The sequence below is a fragment of the Mobula birostris genome, chromosome 12 (genome assembly GCF_030028105.1).
Source record: "Mobula birostris isolate sMobBir1 chromosome 12, sMobBir1.hap1, whole genome shotgun sequence".
Lineage (NCBI taxonomy): Eukaryota > Metazoa > Chordata > Chondrichthyes > Myliobatiformes > Myliobatidae > Mobula > Mobula birostris.
This window is the reverse complement of record NC_092381.1, coordinates 36,023,224-36,044,065: the sequence shown is the minus strand read 5'-3', so window position 1 is coordinate 36,044,065 and position 20,842 is coordinate 36,023,224. Positions and strand designations below refer to the sequence as shown.

Below are 20,842 nucleotides of genomic sequence, written 5' to 3'. Positions count from 1 at the left end.
GTTCCCCTTGTCGTCACCTACCACCCCACCAGCCTCCGAGTCCAACATATAATTCTCCGTAACTTCTGCCACCTCCGACGGTATCGCACCGCTAAGCACATCTCCCCCTCCCCGCTTTCCACAGGGATCGCTCCCTACGCGACTCCCTTGTCCATTCGTTCCCCCCCCCCCATCCCTCCCCACCGATCTCCCTCCTGGCACTTATCCTTGTAAGCGGAACAAGTGCTACACATGCCCCTACACTTTCTCCCTCACTACCATTCAGGGCCCCAGACAGTCCTCCCAGGTGAAGCGACACTTCACCTGTGAGTCAGCTGGGGTGATATACTGCGTCCGGTGCTCCTGATGCGGCCTTCTGTATATTGGTGAGACCCGACGCATACTGGGAGATCGTTTCGCTGAACACCTACGCTCTGTCCACCAGAGAAAGCAGGATCTCCCAGTGGCCACACATTTTAATTCCACATCCCATTCCCATTCTGATATGTCTATCCATGGCCTCCTCTACTGTAAAGATGAAGTCACACTCAGGTTGGAGGAACAACACCTTATATTGTGTGTTGGTGGCGTGCCTGCATGTGCGCAGCCCTCTGGTGAAAAACAATATCGTATCTGTTAAATAGGGGCTGCGGACAATTCTGATTAGATGGAGAATGGACATGAAAGCACAGAGGAACATCTGGAGAAATTTCTGAAACGCCCGTTCACTGCTGTCGTTACTGTGTGGTCGGGAATCTTTCGGAGGGTAGGCCTCAAAATCCCCGGCCTTGCCTGCTTTTTGGCGACCAAGAAGGAGGTTGAATCGTTCGGACAGAGATGGTGCTCAGTACTCAGTGTTGGAGAGCTGATCAGAGCTTGAAGTTTTCGGATGACTCAGAGTCAGATTGTGGTCAGCATGGCAGGGAGAGTTTTTCTTCCTTGTCCCATCTGCGCGAGATGTGGGACATTTGAGAAACTGAACTTTACTGTGCTCATGGACTTCTTCATCAAGTTATGGTATTGTGCACTGTTGTAACTATGTTATAATTATGTGGTTTTGTCAGTTGTTTCAGTCTTGGTCTGTCCTGTGTTTTGTGATACCACACCGGAGGAAATAATGTATCATTTCTTAATGCATGCATTACTAAATGACAATAAAAGAGGACTACGTGTCTTCATAATCTATATTCCGTCTGGGTAGCCTCCAACCTGATGGCATGAACATTGACTTTTCAAACTTCCGCTAATGTCCCACCTCCTCCTCGTACCCCATCCGTTATCTTTATATATACACATACACACACACACACACACATTCTTTTTCTCCCTCTGTCCCTCTCACTATACTCCTTGCCCATCCTCTGGGCTTCCCCCCTCACCCTTTCTTCTCCCTAGGCCTTCTGTCCCATGATCCTCTCATATCCCTTTTGCCAAATCAACTGTCCAGCTCTTGGCTCCATCCCTCCCACTCCTGTCTCCTCCTATCATTTTGAATCTCCCCCTCCCCCTTTCAAATCTCTTACTAGCTCTTCTTTCAGTTAGTCCTGATGCAGGGTCTCGGCCCGAAACGTCGACTGTGCCTCTTCCTAGAAATGCTGCCTGACCTGCTGCGTTCACCAGCAACTTTTATGTGCGTTGCTTGAAATTCCAGTATCTGCAGATTTCCTCGTGTTTGAGAGCTAACAAGATGGCACAGGTTTCTCTTTCAGCTACCACAGTTTCAGGAAGAAACGATGACATAGCGGAGGACATCGAAGCACAGCTGTTGGAATGGCTTAACGAGTCTGGTTTCGCTACCAGAGTCAAAGAGGTTGCTCCTGAATGCCAGTCTACACACGGTGTCACACCCAGGGAAATGCTGGCTAGCTGAAAAACGTCACTTGATCTTAACAGCGTATTGAGTGACATTGTTGACGTTATCAATCACATCAAAGCAAAAGCCCTTAACTCACGACTGTTTGAGCAGCTTTGCGAGGAAATGGATATAGAGCACAAATGCCTTCTCTTACACACTGTAGTCAGGTGGCTATCAAGGGGGAGAGCCCTGACCAGGGTTTTTGAGTTAAGAGAGCAGCTACAAAGATTTCTTTCAGGAAGAAAGTCACCACTGGCAGCACACTTCAGTGACGAGGAGTGGATAGCAAAACTCGCTTATCTGTGTGACATCTTCAACCTGCTCAATGAACTCAATTTGTCACTTCAGAGGAGAATGACAACTGTCTTCAAGTTGGCAGATAAAGTGTCTGCTTTCACAGCCAAACTGGAACTGGGGACAGCAAGTGGACAGGGGCACATTTGACATGTTCCCAACATTAGCTGGGAATCTGGGAGAGAGTGAGGCTCACAGCTGGTGCGTGAACACCTATCTTCGCTGTTGACAGAATTCGAGCGTTACTTCCCAAACGCAAATGACCCAAGATGTGCAAAGGATTGGGTCCGTGACCCTTTTGTGAATGTCCCTGGTGAATCATCCATGTCAGCGCAGGAAGATCAACTCCTCGAGCTTGCAAATGACAATGGGCTGAAAAGTATGTTTGACATAACAACTCTGTCGGCAATCTGGATCGAAGTCAAGGCTGAACATCCTGAGATAGCCATGAAAGCACTGAAAACGTTGCTTCCATTTCCAACATCATATCTCTGTGAAGCGGTGTTTTCTGCAATGAATGCAACTGAAAACTAAATTGCAGAATAGACTGGACATAAGGGACCCTCTTATGACTTATAATTGACTTACCACTATATTCATGCGAGGAAAATATGCGCTGTGTGTTTAATATTAAATTAATCAGATAAACCCTTTTAGAAACAAAATTGAGTGTATTAGCCACTGATAAGTGACTTATAGTTGACTTATCACCTATATTCCAGTCGTGATTAACCGCACCCCCCTCGGTTGGCCGGTCCGCAAGAATATTGTCAATATTAAATCGGTCCACGGTGTAAAAAGGGTTGGGGACCCCGGTGCATACACATTATAATAAAGTAATTGTATTTTCACGAGTATTTGTGATAGCAAAATGTCTCGTCAATGTTACAGCTGCGATATTTTCTATTGTATTTGTGGCAAGTATATGCTTAAATCTCAAAGAAGGTGCATGACTCCTCTTATTAAGAAAGCCTATGCGCCTAGGCTCCACACATTTGTTGTTCAACATGTACTGTCGATTTCAGAGCTTGGCTCAATGGTACTCGGTGGTCAATGCCATTTGCTGTCCTAATGATATGGTGAGAACAAAAGGTGACAGACTGCTACTTCTGTCCCAATGATATGGTGAGAACCATGTGACAGACTGCTATTTCTGCCTGACCAGTGTGTCTGGTTTCTCTGCTAAAAGCAAGAAATCCATTGAATACCCTAATCTTCCTTCAGCCATGAGACCCGTGCTACATGACAATAGTCTTCCTGTACCAAAGTCACCAGAGGCATGGAGTCTAGAGAAAGCAGCCAAAGACACCATGATGCACAAGCCAGGAACGGAAAACAGCACTGGTACTGATTTTGAACCCTTTATGTTGAGTGAGCATCATCTTATAACTCAATCAGAATGAAATAACCTGGTCAGAAACTTGGGTTTATCAAAGGCAAAAACAAAATTACTGGTTTCAAGACTGCAAGGATAGAATCTGCTGTCACTAAGTACAAAAATTTCCATGAAGGATTTCGATATCTATGACAAATGTTGCCCAGAATAACTGATGCCAAGATTAAGAAAGGCATTTTTGTTGGTTTACAGATCAAACAAATTGACAATGATAGACAATTCAAAGAACTTATAGTGGCACCAAAGAAAATTGCATGGAAGGCATTCAAAGATGTTGTTGAAAATTTTCTTGGCAACTACAGAGCGCCAAACCCCATGCAGTTGGCTGACAACATGCTTCAAGCATACAAAACCATGAAGTGCAACATGTCACTAAAGATTCATTTTCTACATTCCCATTTAGACCTCTTCCCTGCAAATCTTGGCACTGTCAGCGGTGAGCAGGGTGAATGGTTTCACCAGGACATTGCAGTCATGGAGAAACTGCATCGGGGCAACTGGAATCCATCAATGCTGGTTGATTTTTGTTGGACACTTCAGCAAGAAGCCTCAGACACTGAGTACAAACAAAAATTATCAACAAAACATTTTTAGCTTAGTTGAACTATTGCAAAGCATCAGCACCATGATGCAATTACACGCATTATATTCAATAAAAGTTTATTTTTTGGTTTTCCAAATTCCTACGATGCAAGTAGCCTGAAATTATATTTGTGTTCAGCTTCAACGTGGTCTATCATAAGCAAAATAAATTTCTGACGAAACAACACTTTCAATAAATAAATAAATAAATAAATAAATAAATTACTGTCCAGTGGATGCGATGAGCCACAAGTACTTTCAGATCATCTTTCCACTAAACTTCCTTGCCAAGTGCGAGGCTCTGGTGAGAACTTTCTTATAGAAACTGCAGAGCCTCATTAGCAAGCACGCTTGGAGGTAAACCCCATCACTGCGTGGAACAAGTGCACATCCAAAATTGTGTTGAAAATCAAATTGACTAACAGCTCACCCAACCATAACTTACATGAAAAATACAAAATAAAATTTCAATTGCTTCATTAACTTGAGTACTCCTATTTACATAGATATAATTGAAAATTACATTAAATGATCCAGCTCTTCATAGCCTATCCTCTCCTCTGAAATGAATAGAGTCATCATTTTCAAAGTCCAGGTTTAAGAAACAGATTCCGCACTTTAAATTATCGGCAACTGCAGGAAATTGTGTTTTACATTGGAGTCCAGCAGAGGTATTTATCAAAACACTCACACAACTTGCCAAAAGCTTATGATCTCCAGGAATCAGGCAGAAGTTCAAATTTACTGACACTAATGAGGAAATAGTAGGGAAGGAATTTCTAGAATTTGCTTGCGGAATGACTCTGACTAATTGCTGCCCTTCCCCCACCCCTGGAAAAGGCTGGCCAATAACAAGAGGAACGTATGAATTTGGAGATATCAAATCCTGATAACGGGCTGCTTCTGAGATTTAATTTAATAATTAAACTATCAAAACTTTAACACTCTATTCATCTCATCTAAGCCAGGACCAATAGTCTCCGCAACAGCTTTTTCCACCAAGCCATCAGACTGATTAACTCATGCTGCTTTGAGTGTATTTATTCTAAATTACTATGATTGCGCACTGTACATTTAGATGGAGACATAATGCAAAGATTTTTTACTTCTCATGTATGTGAAGGATGTAAGACATAAAGTCAATTCAATTCAGTTCTAATGCTCATGGGGCAAACCAGTGAATGCAGTTTTACTGCATTTCGCTGATTTCACCAGTGCGCTACAAGTTAGGTGCTGGGATCTCAGTATTTTACAAATTTTACATGGAAGGCAGTAAAGGATGTGGCTACATGCATAAGAGATAAATAGGTTAGGTAAGTGTGTGAAGATCTGTCCTGTGGAGTATTATGTGGGAAAATGAGAAATAGTCCATTTTGGCAAGAGAAATAAAAATGCATTTATCTAAACGGACAGAGATTGCAAGCTCTTAGGTACAAAAAAAGATCCAGATGCCCTAATAACAGATTCATGGAAGGCTATCATGCATATACTTTAAATAATTAAGAAAATCAATAGAACAGTGATTTTTCACAGCAATAGAATACTGTGAGAAATGAACAGAAAAGTAGGGAGGATTACATAGGGTATAGGTGACCCCACATTATACAACTTGCTTTTTGTTCTCTTTAGTTAAGAAAGGTTGCAAATAGTAGGTAGTTTATAGTTGGTTTACTAAAGCTCATATCTGAAATGGGGAGGATGCTTTGAAAAGTTTTGAAGAGTGAGAAATGATCCCAAGGTATAAATGTTCCAAAGGGGTTTGACAAGATGGACAGGGAGAAAATCTTTCCTCGTAGTTGAATATATTATCTGGGAGCAGAGGGTTGGAGGAGTGGCAGTGGTTATTGTTTATTCAAATAAATTTATAGGATTACCCTGAATGACAAAGCAGGTCTGAAGGACTCCTGGTCCTAATTCCCATGTGTAGGCAATCACCTCAGATGTACTTAATCAAGAGCACAGTTCCAAATTTCCAAATATTTGTTATATCAGTACAAATTAAATCTTGTTTGAAAGGATTTAGATTGATTTGTATCCACTCAAGAGTTACTGGTCAATCACCAAGAAGGAAAAGTGTTTACACAATTAGTTATTTCACGATTCTCAGAATAAACAATGTCCCACAAGTAGAACATAGCTTATTAAGAAACAAAGATAGTTCAATTTACTTGCAATGAATGCCAGATGAATTGTGTCATTACAGTGGAAAGATGTAATGGTTTACTTTGGGAAAGAGGAGGTCAGTGGTGCTGGTGGGGAGGGGAACTTGATATAGTCATCCACAAGTTATGAGAGGCGTGATAGCATAGATAATGGGAATACAGCAGAGGTGTCCTAGACCATGGGGTTTAAGATAAGGACAAAAGATTTTGCAGAAATCTGAAACACACTGCCTAAGATAGTGGATACACATACTCTCATCTTCTAAAAATCTGGATGAGCATTTGAATTACCAAGGCATAGTAGGTTAAAAGTGCTGGTAAATGAAATTAGTATAAATAGATCTTTGATGATCAGTATGGGCATGGTGAGCTGAAGAGTCCATTTCTGAGCCATATACCTTTTCCACTCAAAGTTTTGTTTTAACAGAATTTCTTCTGAGACAAAACAACAAGGGCTGAGGAGAGTAAAGCAAGGTTTCCCCATCTGTCCATAAAGAATATAGAAAAATTGGGGGTGAGAGAAGATAGTTACCTGTAATTATTTCCCATGTCAATATTCAGAATTACATCATCTACAGAGAAGACATCCTGCTCCAGCAGCCCGACTATTTGCACCTGTTGCTTATTGTCTTCCATCATACGCAACTTTGTTTTCTTGTTCAGGAGATCAAATACCTTTATAAGAATTTTCAAAATGAGAACCAGATGAATAGCCAACAATGGAAGCAATATTTATTTGAAAAGTACAATATTAAGTACATTTTCACTTGTTCTGCTTCAAAGATTCAATGTATACAGAATACAACTGAGATTTGCTTGCAAATTGGTTACAGTAGTTTCAATAAAAGATGACGTTTTTAAAAAATCCAGATCAAATCAAGTTTAATTGTCATTCAAACCATATATGGATAAGCTGAATGAGACAGCGTTCCTGTCTCACACAAAATTATGGTTTTATTGAGGCCAGGAATCACGGTAAACTCTGCTAATTTTATTTTGGACAGCAAATTTGTGATTATTTTCTGAATAAGCCTCCTTAATTGAATATATTCTGAAAAACCACTTAGAATGATCCTATGCTTTTCTATTGCTATTGAGGATTTAGAAAAGCAGTCAGTCTGCATTTCCATTTCACTAATTATAATTACTTAATTTAGTCCCTTCTTTTCTTCAGTGGTGATACTTTAACAGTTAAACACCAGCTCTTCAGCTTGCAAATTTAAAGATTTAACAAGGAATTATAGTTTGAGTCAATGCTTTCCTGAAACAGCTTTTGACATACCAAATGGATATGGTAACCTTCACAAGATCTGTTCTCCTTGCGGCTTTAGCACTAATTTGATCTGCATTTTCACCTCCATCATCATTTAAAAACAGGGGATAACCAATTTGTGGATATACCACAGCCACTAAAAACTAGCAAAGTTAACTGATGAAACTGCAGAATTAATGTACAGTATATAGGTGATTCTTACTATAAAATTGACACAGGTTATCAGAAGCAGTTTATTACATAATGACTGGGAACCACAAAAAAAAAATAAAAACAAATGTTTGTTGCACCGTTACCCCAATATTACTTTCCTCTCTGTTGGGCATTCCCATATTCTTTAAAAACCTGAGTTGTTTTATTTTACAATTTACATTGGTACAGTTAACACACAAGTTCTATGTACTATGCCACATCAAGTTCTCACTCAATGTTAGCAAGACCAAAAAGCTAATTATTGATTACAAGAGGAGGAAACTGGAGGTCCTTGAGCTTGTCCTCAGAGGTGGCGAGGGTCAGCAGCTTTAAGTTCCTCAGTATTATCATTTCAGAGGATCTGTCCTGGATCCAGCACACAAGTGCCATTATGAAGAAAGCACAGCAATGCCTCTACTTTCTTAAGACTTAGCGAAGATTCAGCATGACATCTAAAACCTTGACAAACTACTATAGATGTGTGGGAGAGTAAATTGACTGGTTGCATCATGGCCCTTGTACGGAAAAGCCCACAAAATGCATTGGACACATCCCAGTCCATCGCAGATAAGCATCCTCCCCACAATTGAACACATCTACATGGAGTGCTGTTACAGGAAAGCAGCATCCCTCACCAGGGACGTCCACCACCCAGGACACACTCTCTTCTCGCTGCTGCCATCAGGGAACGTAAGAACATAAGAAATAGTAGACCATCCAGCCCATCGAGCCCACCCACCATTAAATAAGATCATGGCTGATCTGTCTGTAAACTCAGCTCCATCTACCTGCCTTTTCCCCATAACCCTTAATTTTTCTACTATGTAAAAACCTATCTAACTGTATCTTAAATATCTTTAGTGAAGAAGCCTCAACTGCTTCCCTGGGCATTGAATTCCACAGATTCACCACTCTCAGGGAAAAAAAGTTTCTCCTTCCCTGAATCTTGAGGCAATGTCCCCTAGTTCTAGTCTCACCTACCAATGGAAACAACTTTCCTACTTCTATCTTATCTATCCTTTTCAAAATTTTGTATGTTTCTATAAGATCCCCTCTCATTCTTCTGAAGGTGGTGATACAGGAGCCTCAGGACCCGCACCACTAGGTTCAGGAATAGTTATTACCATTCAACCAGTAGGTTTTTGAACCAGAGGGGATAACTTCATTCGCCCCATGACTGAACTGTTCTCACTTTCAAGGACTCTTCATCTTACGTTCTCAATAATAATAATAAATTTTAATAATAAATAAATTTATCCCCTCCTTTTTTGCATTTGCAGTTTTATTTTTTTGCACATTGCTTACTTCTCTGCCCTGTTGGGTTTGCTCTTTCATTGATTCTATCTTTTTTTTTGTATTTATTGTGATTGCCCGCAATAAAATGAATCTTAGTGTTGTATATGGTGACATATATGTATTTCGACAAAAAAAATTATTTGAATGTTGATTCAGAAATTGTAAACTCACCTTACCACTATAGATTTCAAAAAAGCTTACAAATACTTTCAGATTAAGATCCTTGTATCGGGGTTGTTCAAGCAGCAAAAATACATCTTGACCTGAAGAAGAAAAGTTGAACTTTATAATTTGACGATTAAACAATTATATTTTACAATCATTTTTGTCTATTTCTTACTTGCAAGAGCATAGATTCCTTTGGAGCAGTCTTGATTTTTCCCAGAGAAGTCACCTCCCATTGTCTACATAAAAAGGATGGAAATATTGAAACATTTTGTTTTGACTGAATGATTGCTAAATTAGCTAAGAATCAAGGCTCGCTGTTGCAAATCATTACGACACCTACATAAAAGCATGCAAGTGACTTAGGTAATAACAACTCCTTGTTTTCCCCGTCACCACCCTATTTTTATATACAATAGGTTGGGGCTCACCATTTAATAGGACTCCATTCTATTGGAATTTATTATCCAGTTAATAACAGAATTAGGATCAGAGTAATATCGTTGGCACATATCATGAAAATTGTTGTTGCAAAGCATTAAAAAGCTACAAATTATAAGTACTGTATATATAAAAAAGTAAATTAACTAAGAGAAAAATAGTGAGGTAGTGGTCATGAACTCATTTTCCATTCAGAAACCGGATGGCAGAGGGGAAGAAGTTGTTCAAGAGACACTGACTGTGTGGCTACAGGCTTCTCTACTCCCTTCTTTGTTAACAATAAGAAGAGGGCACATCCTGGGTGATGGGCATTCTTGATGATGGATGCCCTTTGTTCAGGCATCGCCTTTTGAAGGTGTTCCTGATTCTGTGGAGGCCAATATCCATGATGGAGCTGGCTGAACTTACAGTTCTCTGCAGCTTTTCCACCATCAAGTGCAGTAGCCCCTCCATACCAGATGGTGATGCAACCAGTTAAAATACTCTCTATGGGCCATCTGCACAAATTTGAGAGAGTCTTTGGTGACATACAAACTCTCCTCAAACTCCTAATGAAATAGAATGCCTTCTTTGTAAATGTGTCATTATGTTAGGTCCGGGATAGATCTTCACTGATGTTGACACCAGGAACTTGAAACTGTTTACCCTTTCCACTCAATGAGGACTGATGTGTGTTCCCTCACTTTCCCTTCCTGAAGTCCACAATCGATTCCTTAGTCTTACTGGCATTGATTACAATGTTGTGAAGACACCACTCAATCAGCTGATCTATCTCACTCATGTATGCCTCCTTGTCACCATCTGAAATTCTGCCAGCAACAGTTGTGCCCGTGATAATTTTATAGATGGCATTTGAGCTGTGCCCAGCCACACAGTCATGCATGTAGAGAGCAGAGCAGTGAGCTAAGCATGCATCTTTGAGGTGTACTCATGTTGATTGTCAGTGAGGATGAGATGTTATGAGAAGTTCAGGAAATTGTTGATTAGAACTGAGGGTATGATGGTGTTTAATGCTGAGTTGTATTCAATTATCAGCAGCCTGATATAGGTATTGCCATTGTCCAGGTGATCCAAGGCCCAGAGGAGAACCAGTGAAATTGAACCTGTTGCCGAGCTATCGTGGCAATAGACAAATTAAAGCAAGTACAGGTCTTTACGTAAGCAAGAGTTGAAAGAGTTGATTCTGGCCATGACCAACCTCCCAAAGCTCTCCATCACAGTAGATGTGAGTGCAAATGCACGATAGTCATGGAGGCAGCTCACCCTGGGCACAGGTATAATTGCTGCCTTTTTGAAGCAGGTGGGAAACCTCTGATCGCAGCAGTAAGAGTTTGAAGATATCCTTGAACATTCCCACCACTTGGTTGGCACAGGTTTTCAGTGTCCTATCAAGTACACCATGAGGGCCCAATACCTTGCGAGGGCTCACCCTCTTGAGATGTTCTGACATTGGCCTCCGAGTCAGAGATCCCAGGGTCACCAGATGCTGCAGCGATTTGCACAAGTGTAGTTTTAGTCTCTTTTTCAAAGCATGTACAAAAGGTGTTGAGCTTAATTGCAAGTAAAGCATCACAGCCATCCATGATGTTAGGTTTCACCTTGTAGGACGTAATAGTCTGCAAACCCTGCCTCAGCTGATATGCAACTGATTCTGTCTCTAACTTTAATCAAAATTGTTTTTTCACTCTTAAATAGTCTTCTGTAGCTCATACTTGGACTTCTTGTATAGTTTTGGGTCACCGGTTTTGAATACCACATATTTGTTTATTTATTGAGATACAGTGCAGAATAGGCCCTCTGAGCCACACCGCCCAGAAATCTCCCTACTTAATCCTAGCCTAATCACAGGACAATTTACAATGACCAATTTACATATCAACCAGTATGCCTTTAGACTGTGGGATGAAACTGGAGCACCTGGAGGAAACCCATGTGGTCATGGGGAGAATGTATAAACTCCTTACAGGCAGCGGTGGGAATTGAACCAGGGTCGCCTGTATTGTAAAGCGTTGTGCTAACTACTGTGCTACCATGCCACCCTCAGCAGACTATGAATCTTTTGGTTCATCCGCAGCTCTTGGTTTGAGTATGTCCAGTATGTTCTCGAAGGTACACACATTATCACAGGTCTCAGTGACAACTTGGTGTATTCATTCAATTCAGAGAGAAATCCCTGAATATTGTCTAGTCTACTGACTCAAAGCAGTCCTGTAAAGTGGTCCTCTGTCACCTTTGGTCCTCGCCACTGGTGCTGCATTTTTTAAGAAATGGAGTTTGAATCACTTTAGGCTGTCTTGCAAATATCAGAAGCTTGCATAAGTATTCTAAAGTCTTCAGATAATTTTAATAGCTGGCAGTCAGATCATATATGGAATATAAAGGATCTGGCTTTGGCAACTTGGACAGAACATGACAGCACAGTTAGGCCCTTTGGTCCATAATGTTGTGACAACTCTTTAATCTACTCCAACATAACCCTCCATTTTTCTATCATCCATGTGCCCATCTAAGAGTTTCTTACATGCCCCTAATGTATCTGTCTCTACCAGCACCTGAGGTAGGATGTTCCATACACCGACCACTCTGTGTAAAGAATATACCTGACATCACCCCCCCACCCACACATACTTTCCTCTAGTCACCTTAAACTTATGCCCTCTGGTATTAGCCATTTCTGCCCGGTGGGGGGGGGGGGGGGGGAAGGAGTGCGTAAAGTATCTGGCTATACACTCAAACTGTGCCTTTCACCATTATGTACATCTCTATCAAGTCACCTCTCATCCTTCATTTAAGCATTGAAGCAGATCAGAGTGAAACATCTATAGGTCAGATAAGGTCTAACTAGTGCTCCTCTCTCCAGAATCTCTAACATCATTACTTTGTGGAATGCTCTGCTGCTGGAAATACATATTCAGAGTAGCTATTCATTTGAATGGGATTGCCAGACTAGATGGAAGATCTAAGCAAAAGCAAACGGTTTTCTTTTTGCCAATCACCTGTCCAGCTCTTGGCTCCATCCCTCCCCCTCCTGTCTTCTCCTATCATTTTGGATCTCCCCCTCCCCCTTTTAAATCTCTTACTAGCCCTTCTTCAGTTAGTCCTGATGAAGGGTCTCGGCCTAAAACGTCCACTGTACCTCTTCCTAGAGATGCTGCCTGACCTGCTGCGTTCACCAGCAACTTTGATGTGTGTTGCTTGAATTTCCAGCATCTGCAGAATTCCTCGTGTTTGCATACGTAATAAACTTCACAAGTGTTTTAATATGTACTTGAACTGCCTTAAAGTCTCCAATTATTACAAAATGTAAAAAAAAGGCCACAAGGGTGACCAGGGCAATTTTGTTTGGGTGGATAGGAATTTTGGTATCTGCTGCTCAAGGAGAGTTTTTTTGGGGGGGGGGGGGTGGAGAATAAGAGTCAGATCTAGCACGACCCAGGCCAGAAGCTGCACATTTTGTGTTTTCAGGCTTATGCTCCAATTTCCAATCTTCTAAATTACTTTCTTTAAAATGCTTAGTGCTCAGACCCAGCTTTCCAACATCGTTCCAAATGCAGATCAGAAGTGACTCTGCAGTGAAATGAACAGACAACTCTCCAAGGTGGATTTAACCCATTTTCCACAAGAGGGCAAACAAAGCAGCTGCAGAGGAGACTTCCATCTTCAATCGTTAACTGGTGGCATTTCTAACTGAAGTGTGACAACATCCAGAGGCATGTCTACAGTCCAGCAACTCCATACAAATCTACAGTAATCTACAGTTAAATTAAAAAGGCAAACGACAGACAGGAATCCATGTTAGAGTAGATAACATATGCATAGTATCTCACATGAGTTTTGCCGCTTCCAGTCTGCCCATAGGCAAAGCAGGTAGCCATTCCTCTCTCAAAGATGGTTTGTACTAAAGGCTTTGCTGTGAACCTGTGATTAAAAATAATTAAAATTAAAACAGTGCACTTTATTAGCATACACAACTTTGTCCAAATTCAAGGGGCTATTTGAATAGGATGAAAAACATGAAGACCTTATTGCAGAATCAAACTACAGTGGATTCTGGTTAATTGGGTCATTAGTTAATCAGGGCAGCTGCTTATTTGGGACAAATATTAAAGAAAAACTAATTGAGAAAATAGCTGGAATTTCCTTTGTTTATTTGGGACACTATGCTACTTAATTGGACTGTTGCCAAACAGTTTCTAACTAGCGTCAGCTATGTGTGTTTGTGTGGCTGTTAGACATTACACTCTGCTTTGAGTGAACAGTTTTTAATTAGCGTCAGTTGCCTGTGTTTATGTTCAAAAAGCAGTGATTTTTGCCACTAAATTGGTAGCAAATAAGCAGAAACAAAATTATGAATGGTTTTGCTCACTGTGATTTCAAGCATTTAGGCTTGGAGATGTCAGAAATAGCTAGTGAAATAGTTATTTCACTACTTCAAGTCAGAAATTAAGAAGAATGTGAAGGTTTCAACAATCACCTTGAATGTTGCAATGAAAATGAAGATTTGGAGGATGCAATCAACAGCATTGTATGAAGGCAGTCCATTATCCGTACAAGGTTTCTGCGCTGATTTTGTTCATTTACAAAAGAAACTTGAAACTGCTGGAGGCAGCAGAGATACAGAGGAGCAGATTGGGAGGCAGATGTTGGAAAGGTGCAAAAATAACAGGGTTGTTATCATGGGTGACTTTAACTTCCCTACTATTGATTGGCACCTGATTAGTTCCAAGGGTGTGGACGGGGCAGTTTGTTAAGTGTGTCCAGGACGGATTCCTGTCACAGTATGTTGACAGGCCGACTAGGGGGAATGCCATACTAGATCTAGCATCTGGGGGACAGTGACCACCACTCCCCGGCCTTCAGCATCATCATGGAAAAGGATAGAATCAGAGAGGACAGGAAAATTTTTAATTGGGGAAGGGCAAATTATGAGGCTATAAGGCTAGAACTTGCAGGTGTGAATTGGGATGATGTTTTTGCAGGGAAATGTACTATGGACAACTGGTCGATGTTTAACAATCTCTTGCAGGATGTTAGGGATAAATTTGTCCCGGTGAGGAAGATAAAGAATGGTAGAGTGAAGGAACCGTAGGTGACAAGTGAGGTGGGAAATCTAGTCAGGTGGAAGAAGGCAGCATACTTGAGATTTAGGAAGCAAGGATCAGATGGGTCTATTGAGGAATATAGGAAAGCAAGAAAGGAGCTTAAGAAGGGGCTGAGGAGAGCAAGAAGGGGGCATGAGAAGGCCTTGGCGAGTAGGGTAAAGGAAAACCCCCAGGCATTCTTCAATTATGTGAAGAACAAAAGGATGACGGGAGTGAAGGTAGGACCAATTAGAAGTAAAGGTGGGAAGATGTGCCTGGAAGCTGTGGAAGTGAGCGAGGTCCTCAATGAATACTTCTCTTTGGTATTCACCATTGAGAGAGAACGATGATGGTGAGGACAATATGAGTGAGGTTGATGTTCTGGAGCATGTCGATATTAAGGGAGAGGAGGTGTTAGAGTTATTAAAATACATTAGGACGGATAAGTCCCCGCGGCCTGATGGAATATTCCCCAGGCTGCTCCACGAGGCAAGAGAAGAGATTGCTGAGTCTCTGGCTAGGATCTTTATGTCCTCGTTGTCCACGGGAATGGTACTGGAGGATTGGAGGGAGGCCAATGTTGTCCCCCTGTTCAAAAAAGGTAGTAGGGATAGTCCGGGTAATTATAGACCAGTGAGCCTTATGACTGTGGTGGGAAAGCTGTTGGAAGGATCTAGAGATAGGATCTATGGGCATTTAGAGAATCACGGTCTCATCAGGGACAGTTAGCATGGCTTTGTGAAGGGCAGATCGTGTCTAACAAGCCTGATAGAGTACTTTGAGGAGGTGACCAGGCATATAGATGAGGGTAGTGCAGTGGATGTAATCTATATGGATTTCAGTAAGGCATTTGACAAGGTTCCACAGCTTATTCAGAAAGTCAGAAGGCATGGGATCCAGGGAAGTTTGGCCGGGTGGATTCAGAATTGGCTTGCCTGCAGAAGGTAGAGGGACGTGGTGGAGGGAGTACATTCGGATTGGAGGGTTGTGACTAATGGTGTCCCACAAGGATCTGTTCTGGGACCTCTACTTTTCGTGATTTTTATTAACGACCTGGATGTGGGGGTCGAAGGGTGGGTTGGCAAGTTTACAGACAACACAAAGGTTGGTGGTGTTGTGGATAGTGTAGAGGATTGTCGAAGATTGCAGAGAGACATTGATAGGATGTAGAAGTGGGCTGAGAAGTGGCAGATGGAGTTCAACCTGGAGAAGTGTGAGGTGGTACACTTTGGAAGGACAAACTCCAAGGCAGAGTACAAAGTAAATGGCAGGATACATGGTCGTGTGAAGGAGCAGAGGGATCTGGGGGTACATGTCCGCAGATCCTCGAAAGTTGCCTTACAGTTAGTTAGGGTAGTTAAGGAAGCTTATGGGGTGTTAGCTTTCGTAAGTCGAGGGATAGAGTTTAAGAGTCGTGACGTCATGATGCAGCTCTATAAAACTCTGGTTAGGCCACACTTGGAGTACTCTGTCCAGTTCTGGTCACCTCACTATAGGAAGGATGTGGAAGCATTGGAAAGGGTACAGAGGAGATTTACCAGGATGCTGCCTGGTTTAGAGAGTATGCATTATGATCAGAGATTAAGGGAGCTAGGGCTTTACTCTTTGGAGAGAAGGAGGATGAGAGGAGACATGATAGAGGTGTACAAGATAATAAGCAGAATAGATAGAGTGGATAGCCAGCGCCCCTTCCCCAGGGCACCACTGCTCAATACAAGAGGACATGGCTTTAAGGTAAGGGGTGGGAAGTTCAAGGGGGATATTAGAGAAAGTTTTTTTTTAAAACTCAGAGTGGTTGATGTGTGGAATACACTGCCTGAGTCAGTGGTGGAGGCAGATACACTAGTGAAACTTAAGAGACTACTAGACAGGTATATGGAGGAATTTAAAGTTGGGGGGGGTTATATGGGAGGCAGGGTTTGAGGGTTGGCACAACATTGTGGGCCGAAGGGCCTGTACTGTGCTGTACTATTCTATGTTTTATATGAATTCCTCTGATGAGTATTAGGAACTAATACAGTGCTATAGTACTGCAGTATTATTGGTAGAGTTTCAATTTGTTCTGTAATTCATTTCAATATATAATTTGTCAGTTTATTGTTTTTATTCCCTTTTAACCATTTCAATGAAACATCAGTTAATTGGGGTCACCAGTTAAATGGGCCAATACCAAAGCCTGTCTACCCACCCCCAAACCCGACAGACCTGACATATCGGGATTCAGACACAGGCAGTTCAGTACTTACATACAGCTTCATATGCAAGTAGACCACTATGGCTACATCATTCTCTGTATAACCCAGGCTTTCCTAAAACAACTACTGCTAAAATAAACTTTCTCAAACCTGACAGGTAAACCAAGAACCAGATAGACAGTAGTACCCAAATATTGCATTACAGAACGGCCATTAAACTCAACCAATCTATGTGACAACTTAAGACCCAAATAGCCTCAATATATTTCATTGCAAGCTGATATCAACAACTTCCTACTGGATTCTTTTCTATACATATCACTCTTAAATGTATGTATTCTGATCTTTACCATTCTAGGGAATATCAACATCCACATCACAACATTCAAAATTTGTTAAATTTCAGCTGTACTATACATACGAGGGTCAGGTCACTTGTCTGAGTGCTACTGGTACCATGTAACCCAGTGCTACCTGTCACATGGTCGGGTGGTTGGAGACTAAACTAGCTCCCCCACCAGGCTTGCCCGGTGAGGAGGGTGGCTAGACACCCTGCAGGATGAAAAACAAGACCTGTCAAAGGGCGGATGAACCCTCTCGTAGGGTCAATGGCCATCTGGCAAACACTTGCCGTGAAGCATGAAAAGGGCATCCCTTGTATCGAAGCTTGGTCTGGCCATTCACTGCAACAGAACTTCCCCCAGCCGTCTGGGACCCCACCAAACCAATGGATCCAGGAGGGGATGTCGAGAGGGTGGGTCTGGACCTGTGCAACCCCCTACTCATCTAAAATCCATTCACGCACACACTGTTCCTTTCTGAGGAGTGGGGTAAACCCCACTAACTGACTGAAAGGAACCATCATCATCCTATGGGATGGATAGCCAGAGAGAGAGAGATTTTAAATACAGCCTAATGAACACAACTAGTTTGTTTTAGTTCAAGAATTTAGCCCTACTGCATTCTTTGACTTTGTAAATCTGTTGTTCGAGTCAATAATTTGTACACATAGATTCCATTGTGCCTCTTAACTCATAATCCACAGACTACACTTTAGCCTTACCCTTTTCTTCCTACTGAAATGCACGAACTCAATATTCCCCATTTATTTTGGTCCCAAACAAATTTTTGTTTCTCTGCTACAATGCTAACAGTACATCATTTAAAAATACTGCGATTGCATTCAATCAGAAACAATGATGTAGTGGTTCTTTCTGATTAAATTGCACATTTTGGTTTGTCAGATTACTTTTAATAATGGTCAGAGTAGCAAAAGAACAAGGTAAATAATTTGATAAAATAGACCAGGCCTTAGGAAGTCTCAATGCATTTGAAATAAGTGTCTGGAATAATTGCTCAGTTTATGCAAAATTAAAGTTTTAGCACCATATGCCATAATGTCAAAACAGCAAATCTTTTAAAAACTTTAAATACCTTCGTATCAATCACATTTTAATTTGAAGGATTATGCAAAGTTACCATAGTGGAAGGGAAAGTTTGGCAATATAGCTACAAAACCTAGGTTCAAATCGCATTTAAAATATTATATGACTAAATCTGATACAAAATTTAAAGAAATTATAATTGAAAGGGGGCAGACATGAGGTCCTAAGATGAAGACCTTCATGGTTCAAGACTCACTTCTACCACCGTATATTCAGTATCTTATTCATTTTACACACATCCCATCAGTGAAAATATCTTTAATGATCACCCATTCACTGAAAGGGTGATAATAGTATTGTTCAAAATGAACAACTTCAAAACAAAATTTAGACTACCTGTATACTTCTTCGTTTGTAACTGATTCATCAAAGGCATAGTCAAATCTGAAGGGCTGGTTATCCAAGTACTTGGTGAGATCAACTTTCATCTTTGTCTCATGCACAAGGACAACATTTTTACTTGAAACTGTGATAACATCAATCTCTTTTTTCAATTTTTCTGTGAAAGTAAAAAAAAAATTCAAGCTAAACCTTAAAAAGATGATTAAATAAAGGTTAGTTAAACTCTGCAAGATCAAGTTATTTTCTCTTGTACAAGTGTAAGCATAACCTAATATGATTAACTTGAAATCTCTTAACACACAATGTCTTGATCAAATACTTCTGCTTTTTTTAAACAAAAACAATATTGTTACTTTTTGAACACAACTGAATGGAAGAAAAACGATATGGCCTATAAAATTCCATGTAGTTTGAGATAACTGTACCCTAGGTTAACACATTAGCTTAATATCATGACTATTTTGACAAAGTGGTACATCTGCTTAAATATCACTTATAGAAATAACTCCAAAGAACAATAATGTAAAAAAATGTAGAAGGTATATACACTTTCATTGAAGCTATCCAATTTACCCCTGACCAGAATCAGAACATAGCATGTGCCAACATCTTCTCCATTATAAGACCATAAGACAAAGGAGCAGAAATAGGCCATTTGCCCCATCGAGTCTGCTCCGCCATTTTATCATGAGCTGATCCATTTTATCCTATTCAGTCCCACTGCCCCGCCTTCTCACCATAACCTTTGATGCCCTGGCTACTCAGATACTTATCAATCTCTGCCTTAAATATGCCCAATGACTTGGCCTCCACTGCTGCCCGTGGCAACAAATTCCATAGATTCACCACCCTCTGACTAAAAAAATTTCTTTGCATTTCTGTTCTGAAAGGGCGCCCTTCAATCCTGAAGTCATGCCCTCTCGTACTAGACTCCCCCATCATGGGAAACAACTTTGCCACATCCATTCTGTCCATGCCTTTTAACATTCTCATATACTCAAGTTTGAGACATATTTTTGCCAAAACATGTTAACAATTGAATTTAGGTGATGTCTGGAAGTGGATATAATGATCCAAATATTCTTTTTGATCATTCAGCAGAGTATTCCCTCTCTAAATTACCTTGAGTATGATACTAAGATCTATGGTAGATTTTTTCAGAATTAACATCGTTTAATATCACTGGTATATATTGTGAAATTTGTTGTTTTTGTGGTAGGGTACATTGCAATAGATAATAAAATAAACCATGTTAAGTACAGTTTATATAAAATTTTTAGTGCAAAAAAGGGAGCAAAATAAATAGTGAGGTAGTGTTCGTGGGTTCACTGTCCATTCAGAAGTCTGACGGCAGAGGGGATGAAATAATGCAATGAGGCATCTGTGACATAAGTAAACACCAAAAACAACAGTCGGTAACTTTTTTGTTTAGGGTTGGTAAAGAAGCGATTAATAGTAAAGGAAATAAAATGAACTAGCATTAAATTAGAGTAACACATACAAAATGCTGGAAGAACTTAACAGGCCAGGCAGCATCTATGGAAAGGAATAAAGAGTTGATATTTTGGGCCGAGACCCTTCACCTAGATCATTAAACTAGAGAAGTGTTAAATTAGACAAAGTTGACAATTAAGACAATCACAATCGCCTACCATACCCGCCTCACTGGCCAGAAAGTAATAGGCTTTATATTATTAAATGGATACCCAAACTAAGTTTTAACTCCAACTTTCTAATCTACAGCAGGTGTGATGATTAAGCTGAATACAAGCATTTAAAAAAAAAAATGGCGTCATCTGTCTGAGGCAAGAGGAATAAAAGTAAATTCAGAAAATATTCAATGAGGTGCATCTCTTCTTTCCCTAAAAAATGATATGTGCTGAGAATGGCCTTTTGTTCCCCCCCCACCCCAATAAGAGCCCAATCTGTCCACCCCAAGGAAAATTCTTAAAAAAAAATTCTAAAACGAATCACTAATCAATAGCTATCAGAAACTAGATCCACAGGTGATTAAGAGTACAAGACAAAACTAAGACACAGAAGCAGCAGTGGGTGGACCAGATGACTCTTCAAGTTGGTTCTGCCCATTGACAAGATTTATTATTATATCATTGATCTTCCACTCTGAATTTTTTTGGGGGAAA

The 20,842-nt window shown here is 40.7% G+C and overlaps 1 protein-coding gene across 3 annotated transcripts in view; it reads right to left on the bottom strand.

Annotated features, from left to right (window-relative positions):
• Positions 1-20,842, bottom strand: part of kif2c (kinesin family member 2C) — a 70,985-nt gene that overhangs the window by 22,091 nt on the left and 28,052 nt on the right. For all 3 annotated transcript variants that reach the window (XM_072274634.1, XM_072274636.1, XM_072274635.1), the window contains 5 exons: positions 18,693-18,855; positions 13,463-13,553; positions 9,370-9,433; positions 9,201-9,292; positions 6,801-6,943 (listed from right to left, as the gene is read on the bottom strand). In XM_072274634.1, coding sequence (XP_072130735.1) covers positions 6,801-6,943; positions 9,201-9,292; positions 9,370-9,433; positions 13,463-13,553; positions 18,693-18,855 — 553 coding nt within the window. The remainder of the gene's footprint in view (positions 1-6,800; positions 6,944-9,200; positions 9,293-9,369; positions 9,434-13,462; positions 13,554-18,692; positions 18,856-20,842) is intronic.